At 41.8% G+C, this 22,138-nt stretch overlaps 1 protein-coding gene across 4 annotated transcripts; it reads right to left on the bottom strand.

Moving 5' to 3' along the window:
• Positions 1-105: 105 nt before the first annotated feature.
• On the bottom strand, positions 106-21,721 carry LOC148397385 (uncharacterized). 4 transcript variants are annotated; one of them, XM_088375441.1, is made up of 19 exons: positions 21,619-21,721; positions 21,235-21,383; positions 20,957-21,122; positions 17,810-18,145; positions 8,289-8,344; positions 8,031-8,143; positions 7,618-7,692; positions 5,364-5,501; positions 5,125-5,202; positions 4,889-5,040; positions 4,739-4,793; positions 4,505-4,579; positions 4,335-4,443; positions 3,630-4,145; positions 2,822-3,262; positions 2,671-2,760; positions 2,474-2,601; positions 1,380-1,437; positions 106-1,266 (listed from the first exon to the last, which is right to left on the bottom strand). In XM_088375441.1, exons 4-19 carry the CDS (start codon positions 17,899-17,901, stop codon positions 1,130-1,132), a joined length of 2,313 nt encoding a protein of 770 aa, XP_088231567.1. In that variant the 5' UTR covers positions 17,902-18,145; positions 20,957-21,122; positions 21,235-21,383; positions 21,619-21,721; the 3' UTR covers positions 106-1,129. The 4 variants fall into 4 exon arrangements, with proteins under 4 accessions (XP_088231567.1, XP_088231568.1, XP_088231569.1 ...); XM_088375442.1 differs by lacking the exon at positions 21,235-21,383 and having other exon boundaries at positions 21,619-21,715; XM_088375443.1 differs by lacking the exons at positions 17,810-18,145; positions 21,619-21,721 and having other exon boundaries at positions 21,235-21,390.
• Between the last annotated feature and the right edge of the window lie 417 nt (positions 21,722-22,138).

Genomic DNA, 22,138 nt, shown 5'->3' with positions numbered 1-22,138 from the left:
AAAGCCATTGTCTCCCCCTATCGGCAGGATGGATAAACTACACCCAGAAAAGATGGCCAAAGTACTCACAATTTGTACTTGAATACTTAATAATAAAAGTACGAGTATGTACAGAGCTTTTATTAATAACTGTTTTGTGTGCAATATTTACTCCTGTACGAAAATGTTTCACACCAGTCACAAACCAATTTGTATTTTCATGTGTATTATTATTTTTCTAAATGCAGGGTGTCCTTAATGAAGTTATTATTGCTTGATACAGAAAAATATCTAATAAAGGATGGTAGAGCAACATACAATTGTTAATCCAATTGTTTGTAGAGACTATTTTTGTAAGTAAATAAGAAAATATCCATACAACATATAACACACAACCCCAGAAATGAGATATTTGTTGTTGCTATACATTCTTATATACAAGGTATAATTATATTTAAGCCGATTAAAATCTGAAGATGTTTTTCTGTCTATCGTGGCTGTGTCACATGACTTAATTAAAATCCAGGCGGGAACAAGAGAAGACAACTTAATCAAACAATATAAGTATAGACATCACCATGACAACAAAGCACAGTATAGTCTCCGAGATTGATATGAAGCAAACACGGAGCCTTTCAACTCTGCTGCTGTGTTCCGCAGCAGTTAATCAAGAAATGAAAGAATATCAGGAACAAATATAGTGCTGTAAATTGTCTCGGGAAAGTTGAGGAGATGATTATAAGTTGAGGTCTATGTGTATATCTTGATTATACGGTTTAATTACGAGCAGTGAAGTAAGTTTTCGGAATGAGAACTGAAGGCTTTTTTTTTTTTATGTTTCGACGCAACAAGAAAACATATACACACAAAACAAAATCTGTGTTGGTGACAAGGAAATGCAAGTTTGTGATCATTTGTCATTTTTATGTAGCGTGATCCCGCCTTCCAACATTCCTTCAGTAACTCCTGAGGAAATAAGTTATTTTGGTCCCCAGTAAAAACGGCTTGTTTTGTTATGAGGTTGTGGAGTTATATTTAATGTGTGAAACTATTGTATATATTTTTTTTGACAACACAATCATCCAAAGACAGAGGTGCAGTCTGAAGGGATGATGGCGTCCCTGAGAGTGTGAGCGTGCGTGCGTATGTGCTATATGGTCTCTACATAATTAGCGGGGAACAAGCCTTGGCGTCCATCTTTGCTCCACCCCCTCCACCAAGCTTTATCCACCGTTTCCACGTCTCGGATGATGTCACCAGGTTCAAAGGAGATCTCGGATTCGTCCTCTGTGGAAACCGCAAGATAATATGCTGTGAAAACCCGCTAATCGCACAGTCATTATGGTAAGTGGAGACACTTTATGTGCTCAGGAGAGATTATCCCCGAACTGGCATTTTACCTGCTTGGTAGTCGTACAGAGCTCTGACGCATATTTGTTGCTCAGCTAATACAGGTACCTTGAGTGGAGAGGGCAAAGAAAAATCATACTGGAATTAAAAAAAAAAAACTTTAAATCATATTTATAAGTGAAATATTATATTATTAGAGTAGAGAGAAATGAATTTTATTCATTCCGCGACCAGGCTCAGAATTCAAAATATATAAATCGTCGTTCCCCATTAAAACGAATGGAAACGCCATTAATCTGTTCCAGCCTTCCCTAAAAATTCACCAAAAGTGTCATCTGACAATATTTTGCATATTAACATTATGTGAGCAATAATATGAGATGTAAAGAGATTCATTCCATGTGTCATTTGTTTTTGTTTTTTTAGTTTTGATTTACGTACTGTGGTGCTTGGAATGCCAACCTCAAATGGGACGAACTATGGCAAAGACAAAACGTGATGCAACATTTTTATGGTCTGTTGTCTCCACATAAGAGTGTAAAATACGACAAAAACGCCTCTTCTGCAAATAAATGTTTTACACGGGCAACAGTTTGTCGCTGTTCTATTTACAGTATCTATATTATTAAGTCTGTTCCTTCACTTCCCTTTCCCTTCTGCTCCAACTTACAACCACTGATTTACTCTCCGGCGAACCACGAGTACGTTCATCAGCAGAGCAAATCTGATCCAGATCCATCCAAATATTACTTTGCATACAATTAAGGTGACCAGCGCTTTATGGAAATGACTAAGCCTGTTCTCAAAGGAGACTTTATTAGTAAGCATGTTGGTCACATCTGGAACTAAACGGGCTCGTGGCTGAGCAAGGCTGCAGGAATGTCGCAATTATGGTGTGACAGGTGGAAAGGGAACCGCAAAAGCAGGAGGAAACTTCAGATTTTACTGGCAAAATAATTGAAAGTCGCAATCGGACTGAAAAAGAAACATAAGAATTAAATTGCTTTGACCCTTTCTTAAGCACTTCATCTGTAGCTTTCTCACAGCAGCAGCAACAGTTTGAAAAGAGCATTTGCTGCCATCTAGAGGATGAATGTGAAATGCAACTTTTGGGTAGGGGGTCAGGAAATGTCAGTGTAATTACCTCTCGTCCATTTTCCGATATCTCATTGTCTTCGTTGATGTCATCGCTCTCTGCTGCGTTGTGAAGGTCGTAAGAGCCGCTCAGTTCCGGTGAGCTGATTTCAGCATCAGACGGGCTCAAAGATCTCCCTGAAGAAAACATCAGAGTCAGAATCGCGCTTGAAGTTGAAAGTTTTTCCACTGGTTCTTCAAACCAACCTATGCCATTTTCTTCTTCTTCATGCGTGAACCCGTTGCTTGGTAGGATCACCGTCTCGAGCTTGATGCTTTGACAAATGCCCTCCTCATCTGAAATGATGATTCGACCTTGAAGTCATATTTTTTTTCAATACTGATAACGGAGAAGTACCTGTAGGTTCGGGCGTTTGGTCTTTTTCCGAAAGATCTCCAAGATCTGGGCTGTGGATGTCCTCAAATTGGTCATTGTGCTCTTTCTCTTCATTGACTTCCTCTTCATTGTCCCACACCTCCTCAGTTTTGTCCTCTGAGGTCACATGCTCAACTTCTTGCTCTGATTCGTCTTCCTCCTCCTGCTGCACCATCTGCACCTCCTTCACCTGCACCTGCTCCTCTGACTCAACCCGGGCTGGTTCCTCAGGGGACGCACAAGGTTGCTCTTGCACACCAGCTTCCTCTTCTTGCTTCTTCTCTTCCGCTACATTCACCAGCACATCTTCTACCCGCTCCTCTTCATCATCATTCTCTTCATCTTCCTCCTCGTCCACTTCCAGCAGGACGGCTTGTGCCTTGTAGCCAGTGTCGGTATGCACGAACATAGTTGCGTGGAGGTCTGTTGATGAAGCAACAACGAGAGGGACAAATTTAACTTTCGTAAGGAGACAAAAAGTCGAGTGTACATTTTAAGATGGCATCAAAAGTGGATAAAGGGATCTACTTTAAGTTTGAAGATTTTTTTTTTTTTTAATTGTGCTTGGCCTGTAGCAATATGGCTCCGTGTAGCAGAGCTCTGATTCACTTTGTTGGCAGTGTTAACTGTCTGGAATGTTGCGGATTTGACTTTGGCACAAGCATCCATGTAACTTCAATCTTTAATTTCTGACAGATAAAAATAGATGACATGATTCTCGCGATGGGGGGGAAGTGGTTTGATCAAAAAAAGCGTCGTGGAAAGTTTATTTATACAATCGTCACCTTACCCGTGTTAAACTGCGGTATCTCGGGGAGAGGAGATGAGGGCGGTTGTGGAGGAGGACCTTCGAAGTAAAACGTGGAGAACTCTGGCTCCACCGGCGTGTTTGGGGGTGAGGATGGCAGAGCCCCGGGGAGTGACTCAGTAGGGATGCTTGTTTCCAAGCCGGAGAATGAGGAGGCTTCCAGATGAATGGAGGTTGGCGGCGGCGCAGAGGGCTCTGCGGGTGACGGAGCTTCCGTTTCAACAACAGGCTGCCGGCTGGCAGGGGGCACGGCAGGCGCTGCGGTTGAAATCGGCGGGGCATTGCCAAATGGGGACGTGGCCGGTGACACGGGCGAGACTTTGGTCCTGGTAGGAGAGGCGGCAGGACGGAAAAAGGGGCTGGTGGGAGGAGATGCGGCGCGGGGGAAGGGGGAAACCAGGGGAGATCTGAGCGGGGAGGACGGCGTGCTGTCTTCTGCTTTCGAGAAGATGAACGCCGTGTCGGTCAGGCTGCGCTGGTATCGTCGGAACGGTTTGCCTGGAAGGAACAGAAAGGTTCACCTCGTAAGCTGACAGTTTGGTATCGACCACTTATTTCATGCTTAGAGCTAATACGAGCACCACTGCCACCTACTGTAGTGGATGTGCAATTACATTTTATCTTAGTACAAGAAAAAAAAAAAGTTGGGGTCACACAAACCAATACTTGAGAAGGACTAATACATACCAGCACGTGAAGATCCGGGGCTTGTCGGACTTTGCGATGACGAAGACGACAGCTGCCTGAAGAACTCTCGCGGGTTCATGGAGCGCTGGGACACCAACACCGCTGCCTCCTACAAATACGGAAGATGTCACCGACATTGAGCATTTAATATATCGACGCTGTTGACTTACAGCAGCCATCTCTATTGACTCGCTCCTTTTCAGACGAGCCCTCATGTCCTCCTCGTGCTCTCTCTGCTGTCGTTCCTGTTGACATGGACACGAGTCTTTTGAGCTACTGAACAGTTTTGGCAAATAGTGACAAATTCTTGAAAAGAAAAAAGTAATTACAGTAAAAAATTGTATGAAAAACGTTTCTCAGACACAAACAATAAGCAATCGATAAAAGAAAAACGTTTTATTCACCCATTGAAATTTCTCCTTTCTACGAAGTTCCTCCTCTTGTTCCGCCTGCTTTCGTCTGCATGATAAATAAAATAAGTTTGACATTTGAAGTGTGTGCAGTCACACAGCTGCCACAAAAAAATAATCAGAGGAGACGGGCCTTCTTTTCACCTTTGCTCCTCTATCATCCGTAGTTTCTCGTTCATTTTTCGATCTCTCTCCTCCGATTCCTTGCGTTCCTTCAAAACTCGCTCTCTTTCCAGCCGCCGTCTCTCATCAAGCGCTCGTCTCCTCTCCTCTTCTTTCCTCAGTTCTTCCTCTCGCTGATAAAATGGAGACGAAAGCTAAATGCGCTGCTCGTATGATGATTTCCTCGTTAGGTAAAGAAAGTAGGAGAAAAAGGCTACCTCTGCACGTGCCCAAAAAGAGTCTCTGTTGATGAGTCTCATCTCCATTGCAGCATTGGTCTTCCTGTAGTTTGTACCCTTAAGAGTGAAAATAAAATGAATTTTTGGATGGAATTACTGAAATAATGTTCCTATGATATTCAAATGTATCTAGACAGATCTGTCCACCATGCAAATGATTTACAAAGTAAGTCTCTGACCCCATCTAGCGGTCACAAGGAGGATTGCCATCTACTCACAACTATATCCTCCCTTTCCGAGATCCTGGAGCTCTTCTTGGCCCACTGAGGATGAGCTTGGGTCTTGCTGAGCTCGGCTCTTATCTTCTCCTCTGTCACGTCATCTGCTTTGTGCGCACTAATGAAGACGTGCGCTTCCTGCATGGGAGAGGACGCCAATTAGGCTATGACAAATGTGAAGAGAACGTTACATAGGATGGCCGCTCGTGCAGGCACACCACAGTCCCATAACAAGAGAGCAAATAAGGGGCCTCTGGTGGTTTTCACTTGGACGGATTTAAAGTTATGCAAACTCGGGGCCAAAGTGTTGCGCAACTGAGGATAGAGTAAGAGGGAAAATAAAGTCTTCCTCAGCTGTGAGGATGTTTACAGATAGTAGAGGGGAGTCATTGACGATATGTCAAAAGCCTTATGTAGGACTTAGGGTTGCTTCAGAAGACGCTGATGAATATTCATATTTTCAAAAGGGTTTAAATGGAATTCCCGGAAAGATCTGAAGTCAATTTTCTGGACGGTGACGGGGGGGGGAGTACGAGGATATTGTAGGGGAGGTCAGTGCCCTCGCGGCCCCTCTACTAGCTCCGCCAGTGACAGCAAGTGTTAAGAAAAGCATTTTTACCAATAAAAGTGGATGGTATAAGTTTTGCTCAGACAAGTGGAAAACTTTTATATGTTACCTGTCTGAACAAAAAAACTGCCTTATTGAATTTACGGAGACATGACGAATCTTATCCAAATAACGCTAGATGGCGTTTGTAAATTGTACGCTTGGATGATGTTATTTACAACATTGCCAGCACTGATAAGAAAAGGTTTTATGATTATGACGGTTTTACCACAAGTAAAAGTACTTCCTGCTTCCTGCTTGCTTCTTATTTACAATACTGGCACTGAGTACAAAATCTCCCGTGGCACCTAAAGAAAAAAAAAACAGAGGCTTCGTGCCACGCTGCGATAATGTAGCTATAATAAAGTCAAAGACAAATGTTATGAAAATATTCAACTCATTTTCTGTTTCTTTAGCCTTTTTGTATCGACCTTTTTCATCTCCAAGCCTGGTGCCTGGATTGTGTCTGTTCTTTGGTTTGAAACATGCAACAATGCAAACATCTGCAGTCTATTCATATGTTAGCCTTCACTGCAGCAGAGTATGGAACACACCCAGGACTCGCCTTGACACAACTCCCCCCTTTGGCCAGCCGAGACACGCCGTATCCAAAGAAAGAAAGGTAGATGGAAAGAAAGACATTTCAGATGGAATGGCGAGCAGACCTAAAAACGTCTCCAAAATCTAATCGTTTAAAGAAAAAAAACTTAACGAAAAAGCTAGATTACAATATTTGAATATTGATTACCATGGTGGTCCTTGGATGGATTTTTTTTGTGTAAAAAGAGAACCACCATGCTCAGATTTAAATAAGAACAAACCTGAAGTCACTCATCAGGTACTCAGTACTTGAGAAGATTGTTCAGTCAGTCTTTTTTTTTTTTTTTACTCAAGTTATTATTTGGAGGTCTACTTTTTACTTTTCCTTATAAAAGTACTCTTGCTGGAATAAATGTTGGCTTTGAATGCATGGGAAAAGGTTAGAGGTTCGAATTCTCAATGTGTGCATTGAAATATGTAAACATTTGTAAATAATTTGCTTCAGTGTTTCACATGCGGACACACACACACACACAAAAGAAGCTTGGGGGTCTGAGACGGTGGCTCACAATGGTCCAGACTTGACAAAAACAACAACAAACATTCCACAGAGTTGACATGGTGATTCCTTTACACGGAAACTCATAAACCTCGGGGTAAGCCGCTTTCACTACTAAACAAACTGATCAAGAGGGGACGCTATGCTATAGCAACTATAAGACCTTCTGATGCGCTTTTCCTCATCCTCACGCTCTTGTTTCTCTCCGTTCTGTCCTTCTGGGTGACGAGGAAGAGAAACGATAAATCTTTTAACCTAGCCTAAATGTTCGGCCGGTATCTCTCAGCACCGGCCGCATACCACGGACGCAGGAATAGGACAGGAAGTGCAGTCGACACAGGAAACTTACAAAACAATACCCAGTCAACTTGAGTGCGTAAATATAGAGAACAAAGCCTGAAAAATGTTTCTCCTTGGAGACAATTTGGAAAAACGAGCACTCTTTGGTGCATTCCGAAGCCTCTATGACCCAGTCACAATTACTAAATTGATTTGGTGTTCACCTTGAAAAGATCTTCAAAATTAAGATACAATTGACTCTACTGAACCTTGAAGAAGTGTTTGATGGCTGGAATGTGTCCGGCACATTCCGTCCTGCGGTATTCTTCCACATGTTCGCCAACCTGCAAACAAACACAGGATGCAAACGCTCACGTTTATTCCGTATCATGATCCCGGGAAGACTGAAAGAGGACAAACTGTGAGGAACATAAATAAGACGTCATTCGTTTCAATGAGGAGTGTTTTGAACGGAATTAGGGGGAGATTTGTATTAAATAACTACTAAATTAATTAAAAAATATTAAATAACCAAAATAATGCCGTACAATTGTACATCACATTAAAATTTCTAGTCATTCCACTTTTTTTTTACTTCTGTATTGCGAAAAGAGTAATCGGATTATGTCAGAACATCTCACTTTTTTTGTGTGTGTATATTTTTATGTTTTAGTTTTTTTACCCAGACAATCATAGCGACGCGGGGGCCTCCCGTGTCTGCACTTCCCACTCTGCACAGTCCATATTGTGGCTTAGATGAGTGGAACTTGGTGGACAACTCTGCAACACCGCCCACTTACACACACACACACACACACACACACACACATGAAAAGTAAGACACATGCGGGCACTTGAACTCTTCCCAGGCCAAAGTTAAGCTGCTTAGGAATGCAAAATGTGTATTTGTGACATATTTAGATAGGACGGTCAAACTTACCCCCCGAGTCAGCAAGTTTCAGCTTGTTGGTGAGGCCTTCGTATACAAATAAAGCCCTGTGGATACAAAGACACACAAGAGGTCAGAATACGAGACAAAGACATCCGGCATGTTGACGAAGAGATGTGATCAGGTAGACGGGTCGCATCTGAAAACGTATGCAACTCGTGTTTTGTCTGTTGGCTGCGTTTTTTCTCAACGTGCGCTAGCATTGCAAAACGTCTGCGAAAAGAAGTTACTTTGAAAAATGTATCACAGCCACTTTTGGCAGTGAGCACAAATAGTGGAGCCATCTATCATCATCTGCGCTTTGATGACTGCTCAAAGTTGGAGTAAAAGCAGGTTGTGACGTGTTGCAGGTAAAAACGTCAGCCTGTCAAACCTTGGACCACGGGAGGAAAACGTGTTTATGCTCAAAGATCAGACGCAACGAAACATCAAAATGGATAAAAGTGAGTCGAAACATTTTTTGGCAAGTATCGGAACGCTTCTTCGTTTTCCGTTGGCACAAAAGCGCTCCGACAAGGACGAATGTGCGTTCGGCGGGTATCCCTCGTGGAGTGAGAGCATAAATATCGACGTAACTCATTAATCTTGAGTTGAACGCTTACTGGAATGTGCGCGTCTGCATTCGTCAGTAAATTTTTTTCCCTCCGACTCCTGAGGGAATGTCAATAACATCTGGAGCTGCATAGCGAGTGCACAAGGCTACCGGCAGCTATAACGATGGGTCAAAGGTGAAGGAGCTGTGTGTGTGCATGTGTGTGTAGCATGAGAAAGTATTTCTACAAACTATTTTGCCTGATGGAACTACTGTAAAAAAAAAAAAATGCAATGTTGGCATCAACTGAATACGACCATAAAATGTGTAAATACATCAACAAAAACAGAGCCAGTTTCCCATCCCTGTAATACATCATTTAAAATATGAAAATAACAAGATCATAATAATAAAAATAATAAAATAATGAGAATAATAATAGGAATAATAATAATAATAAAATAATGAGAATGATAATAATAGGAAATAAAAACATTTATTTGACAGACAACAGTCTTCGCTTGTCTCTGAGCATTCCCACAATAACAGCCTATGACGGCTTAGTAATTAGCATCTTGATATAAAAGGTCAGCGGGAGCACAATGAACAAAGGCCGAGCAAAGGCAATAAGTGTATTTTCGTGTGTGTGAACACAATTACCATGTTGTTTGCTCTACCAAGTGTTCTGCAAGCACAGGGCAAGAAGATGCAAGTAAGCGTCTTCTCACAGATTTTTCATTTTATTGCTGCGCTGGTAATTATTAATATTTACAGAGTTCACAGATTTATAGGGCAGAATGATACTAATCTACTTTTACACGACAGCACGAATAAATCTTGCCTTAATTTGAATGGAATGCCTTGTAAACAGACGTTGATTTATTCTTATTGGATGTTTTGGAGACTGCAATTTGTGGTGCTGCCGTACAGTTAAATGAACTTTTCAAAACACCACGGTGGAATCCTCAAAGTAACAAACGAGCCGCGTGGATGTCTGGCCAATAAGGCAAGGAACAGGCTAAAGTGCAACATCGATCGTATTAGCGTTGGTTCACGAGCGCATATTTGAGGTTTGATAACAGAAAGACGCGAGCTGTCAATCAGCAGAAAGTTATGAAATGAAAGATTGTCCTCCAGACGGCATTCTTTAAGAGTCTCTACCACGCTTCTAATGTTTCCAGCAATCAGGCATAAAAACACACACCACCAATGTAAAACCATCCGAATTAAGACTCCAATCCACTGATCCTCACAACTCGAGACATTCCAGAAGGTCATTGGTGACAAGCAGTCGTGCTTAGTCAAAAAGTCAGCGTGCGTCTGAGGGAGTCTTAAGTCCACGTGCACATTCTCCACCTACGGTCAACAACGTGATGTCGAGGACTAATTATTCTCTCCAAGATGTGAAAAGATTCTGCTTCTATTTACTGTATATCTTCTCAAAATAAAATCCAGGCTCTTGTATTGTTTCCTTTCTAAGAAAGCTTTTCCATAATAAGCTATGGTTGATGATGCAAAAGCCAACTCCAAAAAAAGAATAGAAACAAATATGGAAGTTGTTTTTGTGCCTAGTTTGGTCCGGTAATATACACATAAAACATTCTTGAGAAAGCTGGAAAAGAAATTACAAGTAATGAACAAGCATGCAAGAAAAATCCCAGCAATAAATCAAACATTTCCGTTTCTTCGGTGTTATATGACTATAAAAATGGAATAAGTCAAAACTTGTTGCCAAGCTTAATCCTTCTGAGCCTTTCTAAAGCCCTGTATTTACTCTTGTTTACTTTTTACGCACCACCAATGATTACCGCAAATACGCATAAGAAACGGTGACGAGGCAACTTAAAAAAAAAAAGAAAATCTTCCTAAAAATACACGCAGAAGATGTAGTAAATGTAGTTTTTCTGATGGCAAAAGCAGAGAAACCGTGTCACCGAGCCAGCTATGACCTCAGGAGAGAGAAAGACGAGACGAGAACAGAAGAGGGTGAGGAAAACACCATGATGTCATCATTTTAACAACAATAAATGAAATATGCGAGTGCACGACTACCACCGTCGGAACTTTTCGACTATGAACAAATTCGTGTTCATCTCAGCGAGAAGAACACAAACAGTTCGTACTCGAGCACATGTGCTCTCAGTCAAAAGAGAACCCCGAGCCAGTAACAATGGGGATGGTTTGTTTTGGACCACGAGAGCCCCTGTAATACGTCCGTGTAATGCACGCGGCCGTCCTCGATACAATTTCAAGATGAACATAACAGAAACAGATGGTCGAAACGAATAAAGGACGAAACTTTTCTCCGCAGAAAGCAGAAATCAGATTGACGGTCCATGTTATGCCTATTTTCCATAAATTACACAATTCTTTTTTCCAACCTCAACCACCACATGTATTTAATCTAGTTTTATATCTTCGAGCTGCGCCCGTAAAGTAAATCCTCATGCTCATACTTTGTAACACATATTTCTCAGTCTGTGACAGAAAATCTTTCAGGTTCATTCATGCCATCTTATTGATTGATGACCTCTACATGGAAAAAAAAGATCTGTCAGAATAAATATCCTAAGGTTAGACACCAGATTTGGTAACTTGAACTTGAAAATGGACAAAATGCCAAAACATAAAGTTACTCTTTTTCAAAGGGATGACTTTAATGGGATTTTTGGATAGGGACTGCATTTTATTTTTATGGATCGGATCTCGGCGGAGGAATAATATTTAACTCAATATTGATGTTTTTGTTCTTCAGTGAAATGATTAATCCTTTATAAACTTCTGTTAACAAATAAACTGGTGAAATATCCTGCTTTTTAGTTGTAATAGTTTGATGACGATAAAACAAAATGTTGCGCTTTAGCTATTGTGTTAACTTGCCAGCTCAGCAAGGTAGCTCCTGTGAATGCTACATTCACATTCAATGCTTATATCCTGCTAATAAATTTAATCAACCATTGCATGAATGTCATTTTTATCTCTCCCTTCACACCCTCAAACCTGGTCACCCCTTCATACTTTAATAGCCGACCTGAGATCCTAGTGCTATTTTTAGCCGTTAGTCTACCTCGCTGTCTGTGTTTCCGTGGAAGTCTGAGACGTCCCCAACGGCACACAAAGCTCATTTCCTTTCTCCAAACATGGGCAAAAAAAAAAATCATTGCATGTCTTTCCTCTTTTCGTCCACTGTGTTACTCACGTAATACCCGCTGTGACTCATATAACGTCGTGTCTATGTGGCGAGTCCATTAAGCGCATTCATTCCTCTGTCTGGACTATACAGAAATATGATCGGACTAAGTAAACTTAGATAACAGAGCTGATTTATTCGTGCCACTGGACAAAATATGCTTGTTTTCATTCAAAGTAAGTTACAGGGAGCTTCTAGAGGTCAAAGGGCAAGCGTGTTGTTAAACAATACGACACACCGGCACATGTTTTGCTTATGGCAAACTGATTGTCCAACTTAAAATCCGTCCATGATGAAGTCAGCCATTTTTTTTTCACCTCTTTTAGCTGATGAAACGCGGCTGTCAAAGCCTGGCTGTCAACATTGTGTGGAAAAACGTCATTGACCCGAATCCAGTGAAAAGACCAGAGAAAAAGTTGGAAGGGGTGCAAAGGCGAGAGAGATTGTGCAGGTAAACAGAAGGCTTGTGAAATAGCGAGAGAGAACACGTGTGAAGCATGTTGGGGCCCTCTTAGCGTGGAATCAGGTGTGTTGAACACGCGGTAATCCTCGCGAGCTATCGGACAGGGGGCCTCTCCAGCCAGAGTGGAAACATACGGCCGAGGATTCCCAAAGGGCAACTCAAAATGATGAAACGTGTATCAAGTCGGTAAAAGGAGCCACAAAATACAACCTAGTTTTTACGTCTTGCAACTCACTGAGAAGTACAGCAAGTCCTGTTGTCTGATGGCAGGAAGTTTAACAATCTTTGGCATTACAAAAAAAAAAATGCTTCACATTCTTTAGACGGACTGACTGCAGACTAGGTTCGGGTCATTTGCATTGAAAAACTATTTTCCATCACGACCAGCTCAGTTAAAAATTGCTGTCAATGAGTGAATGAGATGAGTCAAAGTTGTACTTTACCGCCACAAAAAAGGTTCGTTCATTGAAATTCAGATGAACCACCATTACGTCAATGTGTTTGAAGAGCTGTGGTCCACCCATTAATTCACAGTGACTGATATTTGACTGGGCGGAGTACATATCATCATCCCCTGGAGACCATTAACGGACCGCAGAAGCTTTTTTCGGAAAATTGTCTTTTTGGGAGGGGCGGGGATTAGCAAATTGATGCAAGATTGTAAGAGAGAACAGCGTGTGACGACGAAAACCAAAATCGGTATTATTGAGCTGTGAGGGTATTCCTTGCCTGAAAAGCTTAGAGCGGAGAAAAAAAAACTATAAAGTGTTTAGAAGCGGACAAAGAAAAGAAATGAGTGCCAAGATCCAGAAGAGCATGGCAGAAGGAATGCATAGTTTGAATAGAAGCCATTTTTGAACGTGTTGAAACTTGCTGCCAATATACAGATGAGATATTATTGATTCATCTTGGTCAGGTGAGCGAGTGCCAAGCTGTGCGTGCCAAGTGAGATCGTTCAAACAGTGGCGCTTGTGTTTGAGCAATGAATTAATCCTCAATTAACACAGAGGCCTGTGATTGCGCAAGATTAGCGCCAAAAGGACCAATTATCCATCTGACACGTTTCCTTCCGAGTAATCGAATGCGAAACTCGGCGGAAATATTTGGCCTCGAGGTAGAATCCACGACCGGGACTATTTGCAGACTGCGTTTTAAGTGACAGGTTGACGTGACCTATCTGAACGCAGTACCTTTAAGGAAAGGGGGGAGCGATGAAGAGGAGGAAATGGAGGATGAATGGGAGAAAGGATGAAAGAGGAAAAAGAAGTGATAAACTCTCTAAAATTGCCGGGATTACACTGGCATTTCCTGTACATGTTGTCCCACACTGCACATCCACACACACACCCTAAATTGCATCATTAAAACATCTTATCTTTAACTATTTCCATATAAACAAACCATGTTTACATTTTTCCCCTCAATCTAATCTTTGCTTCCTTGTCACTCGTATCCACCTGTGCTTTCCTCCTCCAGCTCTTCATCAGCCTCACATTCTCTGAGGACCACCCAGCATTTTGTCTCACACGTGCTCCTTTTATTTGACTTAAGTGCGCTTTTACTTTACGAGCCTTGCCAACGTCCGCGCTCATTGAATGCCTACGCTCAGGTCACCCTTGACAACAGGGACGCTCAATCCTTCCTTGTCCAGCTGGAAAGTCGAGTTTGAAGTTTGCACACAAAAAAAAAAATTGAAAATCAATATTTATGCCTGACTTTTTTTGTGATAGTTTTTTTTTTATTACAAACAGGCCCGAGGGCAGCTTGCAAAATATGCAAAATATGTTCTTTCAAACACAAACCATTGGAAATATTTTTTTTTCTTACACAATTATGCAAGTCATTATATGAAAAACACCTGAGATCTAGGAGGTTGACATTTGGCTTGGTTAGGCTTGACCATGAGAAAAAAAAAAGCATGGGGTCACACATTCTGTAAACTCCAAGTCAAACGATCAGACGTATAGATTTCAACATATCGGCTTTCGCCAACTTCAGTGTCACCCATGTCACTCCTGACAGATGGATTCACAGAGAAGTGACAAAAAACAGAAGGGTGTTTTTGTCACTTCTTCTTCTCTACTCTTGGTTCCCCCTCGAGTGAGGATATCACCTGTATGTGTGCACGCTTGGTGTTTTGCCAGGTGCGTGTTCATCTGACCCGTAACTTTACACCCATTCCTGCTCATGCATGAACATGTGGAAAATCTGGCACACAAACACCTCAGCTTGATGAAATGCTCCAGTGTGGCGACGCCATCACTGGAGACAGGTGGACAAAAGAGGACGGCACCTTGTGTACTCTACACATGCATGGGGATTATCAACAAAAAAATAATTTATGAGCGTATGCATGATTAATAGATTCGACAGCTGGAATAACATGATGGTCAGTAGGGTAGTAAAGTTATTGAAAGATTGGCTTTATATTACTCTCAAAATAATATGTATCTATAATAATAATAATAAATGAATCACTGCCAAATCAACATACCATCCCATCAACCAACTACTTTCCACACTTTTGTGCTAGCTAACAAATACACAATTTTTTTTTCTATAGTCACTATAGGATAAATAAACAATCACTATAGTATAGTGATTGTTTTATTTATCCTGTCCCTGCCTGTGTCTGTAACTAGGACATTGTGAAAAGCAAATGCGCCGCAAGCCGTGTGTGTTTGTATTGTAAAAAAAAAAAAGAAAGCGTGACCGTGATCACGGTTGGCTCGATACATGCACTCCCCGCACCCATTTGTGATGAATACCAGGTCAAGCTAATCACTGGCCTCAAATCAGCTTAGCAATGACACAATGTTGCAAACATTTCTCTCAGCTGATTCACACATACGCATTTTTTTTTTTACGACTGGCTAATCTGGCGTTGAGCTGAGTGGTTTGCACTTGGCAGGAATACGTCTTTATTGGCGGGTGTGTTGAAAATTAATACCGTGTGCAAACCAAAGTACTTTGCCAAAGAATTCCAGAGACATGGAAAGTTGAAGACAAGGAATTGTTTGGAGTTGGGGCACTAACCTTTCACCACTCTGCTCGTATGACTAGGCTAATTAGTCCAATGATATCCAATACAAGATTCTATCTCCTACATTAAACTAGCAGGATCGAAATGCCTAATGAAGTGTCTATTGAGTAACAAAAGATCAGTTATGAGACTCCGGTAGATCTATTGCCAACAGCAGTTTACGTGAGACCATCCCGTGTGATAACAACCTGCAACCTGATCACATGACACCTGCACATCTCCATGGTGACACATCCAAACAAGCTCTCATTCTGTCCCACACTCTAACTCCATTTTTTTTTCTCGTTTACGGCAGCATTCCCAGCACACACGCAGTTTCTCCTCACATGTGCACCACTCTTTTTTTAATGACCAAAACGATCCCAGATTACAAGTTGTATCTCAGCCAGGAACTGCAGAACATGTGTGGGAGTCGAGCATGGGTGACGTCCACTTGGTTTTCATCTCCCTACTTCCTCCTCGTCGCTCCATGACGTTATGCAGACTCCCACTGCATGAATGAAGCTCGACGAACTCAGAACTGAATGGGCCAGAGGGGGGGGGGGGGGGGGGGGGAAACTCCCTGTGTCTCTGTTTCCTTCAGTGCATTTGGTGCCATCTTTTCCAAGTTGCATGTCCATCATCATGTTGGAGAGTCAATCCCACGCAGCGACTTTGTATTGAACTTCTACCCAGGCTCTCATTGGATTGTTTGTCTTACAATCTGCCGCTTGTCAAACAATCCCATGTACACAATCATCTCCAATACGCCCAGAGGACACAATGTCATGAGTCATCTGTCAAAGCAGACACAATGGCACTCTGTATTTATTTCTGGATGGGAGTGTATTGCAGACACTATCCCACACACTACCATTAATTTACCTCAAGGTTTGTATGAGTATGATGGACTCGAGTTTAGAATTTTTGATTACCGTATTTTCCGCACTATAAAGCGCACTGGATTATAAGGTGCACCTTCAATGAATGGCCCATTTTAAAACTTTGTCCATATATAAGGCGCACCGGATTATAAGGCGCACCTTCAATGAAAGGCCCATTTTAAAACTTTGTCCATATATAAGATATATACATTTGGCCCACGGGCCGGACTTTGGACACGCCTGCTGTAGTGGCTCAATATTGGTCCATATATAAGGCGAACCTGATTATAAGGCGCACTGTCAGCTTTTGAGAAAATTGGAGGTTTTTAGGTGCGCCTTATAGTGCGGAAAATACAGTATATCCAAATACATGTATTTGCAATGGAAATGCAGCATTTGAGCCCAAATGCAAACAAGAATGTCCCGGAGCTCCGTGCAATCAGCATACAGCTGTCTTGCACTGTTTGATATCTGCGCCAATACGTGTCATTTTCCCTCATACTGGAAAGTATTTATATTACTTGTCCCCCATTGTGTGGATAATGTAAATTTTAGAAACTGCTTTCAATATGATACAGTGCACAATAATGGCAACTGTTAAATTCTCACCCTGAGCTCCCTCGAGTGGAATGTGAAGGAATCACTGCCTGAGTTCAGTTATATTTCACTTTTAAATTCAATTTATTGAGAGTTGTTTTTAAACCCTAACAACTTTTTTTAAAACCTTTATCAAATCATTATTTATTTTAGTATAGTTTTCCTTCATATCCTATGGTTAAATAAATAGCAGTGTTAATGATCAAACTGTGCTTAATGCGACAGTGTGGCTTCTAATAGTATTAAATATACTATTTACAGAATAAATCCTGTCTTGTTTTACTTGACTCTAATGCACTACTCTATTTTAAAGCAGGTCATGATGGTGATACTTGGAGTTGTATTGGACAGAACAACAGTATTAAAAAAAAAACATAGGAACTACTGGATTTCTAATGGATCTACTATGTTAATTAAAGCGTGCCTTCGTGAAAGAGAGCGAGAAGAAACCTGATCGTTGGTAGAAAAGAACACAAGCCTCACGTTACCTTTGGGCGAAGGAAACTTATATATATTGGGGGCAGTGAGTCATGCAGTGGCTGCGCTTTTTGCGTGCGTAATGAACGAACATCACCTCCCCTCAAAACATTCTCAAGGGGGAGGTGAGAAGCTCTGGTATACTTAAAAGTGTACCACTATGAGTATAAGACAATGGCGTTGTAAAAAAAAAAAAAAAATAGCACAAGATGCGTGCACCGTCTTGCAGCACACTTTGCTCATTGGATTAATGAAATAAAGTCTCCAATGACGCAACAGCTACTCGCGGTGGTGCATTTATACACGCAACGGGAGTGTTATGGATTTAATTAAACTCAAAGTGTTACCAGTTGGTGGAGGAGCGATGGTTGAGGATATCCTCCTTGGCCGTGAGCAGTGACAGGCTGTAGGTATCAAGGTTCACCGTTTTCATGCTCATGGTGCTATGAAGTGTCCAGACCTCTTCCCGCAGGCTCGTCTCTTCACTGGTCCCCCCTACTTGTGCTCGGGGAGCGACTATTTGCTCGGATGAGCCACAGCGGGAGAAAAACAACTTCGCCGTATTCGGTGGAGAATAAAAAAATAAAAATAAAAAGTCCACGGAAGGCTTACACGCAGGTTGCACGCAACGTGGAGTCGAGTTTCAAAGTGGAACGATCCGTCGTGCAGGCGCTGCGCACTCCCTGCGTGGATGAGACCGTTAAGTTAGTGTGCACACTGGGCTTTGTGCAGAGAGGGGGCAGCGGAATAAGTTTTCAGCACAAAAAAAGCCCCACCTCCTGTTGAGTGAGTGGAAAGCGTAATGACTGAGTCGCACCGTGCACACGCAGCCAACCTTAACACCCTGTCAGCATGCACTTGCATGACTGAACTCATTCGCAACCAAAGTTAAATAGGAAATAATATATAAAAATAACATTTTATTTATTTATTCCACATTAGAAAAAAATATCACGTGATAAATGTTCACATTCATTAGTTATAGTAATACATTAGTTTTACTTAATACGTATTTCTTCCACATTAGAAAAATATCACGTGATACATTTTTATATTCTGTTGTAATAAATATGTGGGAGTATTAGGCTTCAATCCAAATTGGAAAAAAAAAATCAACCAAATCAAATATTTCCAATCTTTGTGTTTTTCATCACATTACTTAATACGTATTTCTTCCACATTAGAAAAATATCACGTGACACATTTTTATATTCTGTTGTAATAAATATGTGGGAGTATTAGGCTTCAATCCAAATTGGGGGAAGTAAAAAAAAATCAACTAAATCAAATATTTGCCAATCTTTGTCTTTTTCATCACCCCCAACCACCAGTCACCACACACACAAGCTGAAATGAAGCCATTGACTGCAAAAGAAGAAGCAATTTCATGGGAACCGAGTATGAAGGAGCCTGTGTGTGTGGCACCATACAAAGCTCAAGGGGAGCTTGTGTGGCGCTCTGATTGTGACGCATTCAAAGAAAAACTGGTTGCACAATCTCAAACATTGCGGTGAACTGATGCTCAAACATGAGCAAACTCAACTTGTATGACAAAGCAAACACAAAATCACTCACACTACTGTAGGAATCAGTGAATGGGCCTGCACGGGCCGATGAAGCACCCGCATTTTTTCCATGCCGTTCAATCGTGATGGGAAATTTGAGGTTGCTAAGCAAGGGAGGAACTAAACGCTGTTAGAAAGTGACAGTTGTTTACATTTTGCTCTTCTGCTTGAAGACTTATTTGCAGTGCATGCGCTGTGATTGGCAACCAGTCAATGGCGCACCCTGCCTCTTGTCCAAAGTCAGATGGGATAGGCTACAACTCAACCGTGACCCTGAGCATGTGTTTTCAAACTGTGAAACAGGTATAGTAACATTTTTTTTTTATATAGTAGTTGTTTTTATATCGCTGGGGCCACTCCCACAGCGGCGCAGCCCTCCCTCTTTTGTAGCTGCTAGCCTTCCATCATTTGTGAATTTGTAACCTGCCTCCTTGCAAAGTTACGCAGCGTGCAGGGTTTACGTCGGTCACAATAATAGAGTCTTAATGTGAGCGGCGAAGCCTTGCTCACTGAGATACGGGAAATTAAATGTTGATCCATTCATCCACTTTGTTTGTTTCTGGTTTGTGGTAGAATTGAGAAGATAAATGCGGACTTCACAAAATTTGTTACCACAAATCAATAGTAAGGTTACTGGGGTAAGTTCAAAGTACAAAAACCAACAAAGTCCCAATAAAAGTCAAAGTAACATAAAAACATTGGTAAAGTAGTGACTATGATTCAACAAGGACCAAACAAAAACCGGCAACGAAATATAAACAAAGTGAAGAGACAATGAGAAACACCTGAACAATTCAAATAAATGCATCCCGTGTAAATGTAACCAAACGTAGCTGTGTGATACTTAACGCGGCACTGAATCACGCTAGCGGGGGGTTGTCGGAGGGCCGGGGGGCTTCCGTGACATCCTCATGCTGCTATTATTCTTTCAACTTCCTGTTATTAGAGGCTCTCTTGCCACCCCCCCAAGGCCCTTGGTCCATATCTGGACATGTGAACTGCCGCACTGTTAGACTCCACTTTAGAGGACTCTGGCATTTCCTTTGCGAGGGTGCGGCGGTTATTGGCCATCGGGTCTAAATGTGGGAATGTGCTAGGACGTCCAGTGGGGGCTTTGTACACATGTTTGTGCATGTGTGTCTCGAAAACCAGCGTTTTGCGTCCTTTGCTAATTGCCACAAGCTCTTTGTCCAGCCAGCCCCCTGCCTTCCTGAGAGTCTAGACTAACAGCCTGTGCTTGACAGCTTGTGGAGAGCTCCCCAAAATCCTCTCCTAGCCTCTTAGAGTACATTTAATTCACTGTCCGTTCGCCAATAAGTCTCTTAGATCGTTCAGTGACTTGTCTTCCTCTATGCTATTAGTCACATGCGGTAAGAAAAGAATGTAAACACCTGACAGTGGAAGTCATTTCTGGACTATATGTCATCATCATGCCGACAGCTCATTCGCGAAATGATGAAATGTTACATGCATGAGAAAATATTACGCGTGTTTATGTCAACGTGCCGTGTGTGTGTGTGCAGGTGAGTGGGGTCAACGCTTGCGAATGTGTGTGTGTGTGTGTGTGTGTACTCGCAGCAGGCCTCCAGATGAGGTGAGTGTTCAACTATGTGCCTTGACAGCAACCTTGAGATATCTTCCCCTTGGGCCATGCGTGTGTGAGTGTGTGTGTATGCTTATTTGATACACACATGCAGAAAACGACATAGTCGAGTAACACAATCCAACGTATTTGTATTGTCTATCATGCGCCATTGTGCAGACAAGATCAATGAAACCGGATTAATGAACCAAGCAAACAGCCTTGAAATCAATCCCGTCACTCGTCAGATGAACATTTCCATGGCAACTGCAGTAACAAAGAATTTGGGGTGTTCACGCTCAGTTCCATTTGCATTATACGAGGTCTGCTGAAGGAAATGGACTCACCAAGTTCAGGCATTTTGTAGAGCGCCCTCTGTTGCAGGTTGGTTGTAATTGCATGACTTTGTGAATAACATTCTTTCATGCATTTATTCAGAAGAAGCTCTTTGTTCACAGTCTCAAGTTCTTTTCGGTTCTTCCACCAAACAGTTCCAAGCATGCCAAGCTGTGCCTACAGAAAAGTATAGAATGTACAAAAAGTCTTAGTAAGATGAAGGTGGTTCATTTTCAGGAGAAAATTAAAATAATTAGTAGGTGCGTCTCTATTGTGAATACTTATGTACTTGTTCAATTCAAGCATTTTCCTTCTTTGGTTCTTCGCCCTCAAAGTCAAAAGTTTTTCATCTCCTGCTGAGTCAACCACTGGTAATAAAAGCCAGATGTGATGATGTCACAGCCGCACATGTGTGCGAGATGTTTGAAAACGAGGCTGCTGACATTGTCATGCACGAGGCAGTCCGTTCATGTTCATAACAGAGACATGTGAAAGATGACAAGTTTATAATTGATTTAAACTTTTCATGCAAAGGTGGCAAATATATTGGACTTAAGAAGTCAATTCCAACGTTTTCTTGACAATAACATGTTCTATGTGCCCCTACTAGTCTAAAAACAGCATTCTGGATAATATTGCGTATGTGGAATAAGAGTTGAGCAGAAAAATTCACCTGGGTTTGTCCATCACGCTGGGCGGCCATTTTGCCGCTTACCGTCGCCTGAAAATGACATCACAGTGACACGTCACAACCAATCACGGCTCAGCTTCAGAAAACTGGCGAGAACTCTGCAGATGGAATATATCAGCAAGGACTCCACATCCCGCAACTACTACCGTCACCCGTTTCAAGATGATGACCATTAACCACATCACAGACGGCACCATGGCGACGCTATCCCCGTGTGGCTTCTTCTGCAGAGCGCCTTGATTAAAAGTTCCAGCTCACCGTGCGCTCGCCGAGATGAGTCATCACTTCGGGGAGTCGCTTTTTTTGCTGACTCAGTCACAGTCATAAAAATTTGGTTGATGACTTTTAACTTTTGATGGACACTTTTACAATATTAGAGCTGATATATGATTTTTTTGTCATCTTATTATGGTCCATTTTTTTGTTAAAAGTGCTCTAAAATGAAAAGTGTACCTAATATTTTGGCTAACGAGTAGTAGCAAAGAAATTAGTGCAATAATGT

Source organism: Syngnathus floridae, chromosome 5, assembly GCF_059516105.1.
Source record: "Syngnathus floridae isolate MCC-2025c chromosome 5, RoL_Sflo_1.0, whole genome shotgun sequence".
Lineage (NCBI taxonomy): Eukaryota > Metazoa > Chordata > Actinopteri > Syngnathiformes > Syngnathidae > Syngnathus > Syngnathus floridae.
Note: the sequence above shows the minus strand (reverse complement) of the source record. Positions and strands in the feature narration are given on the sequence as shown.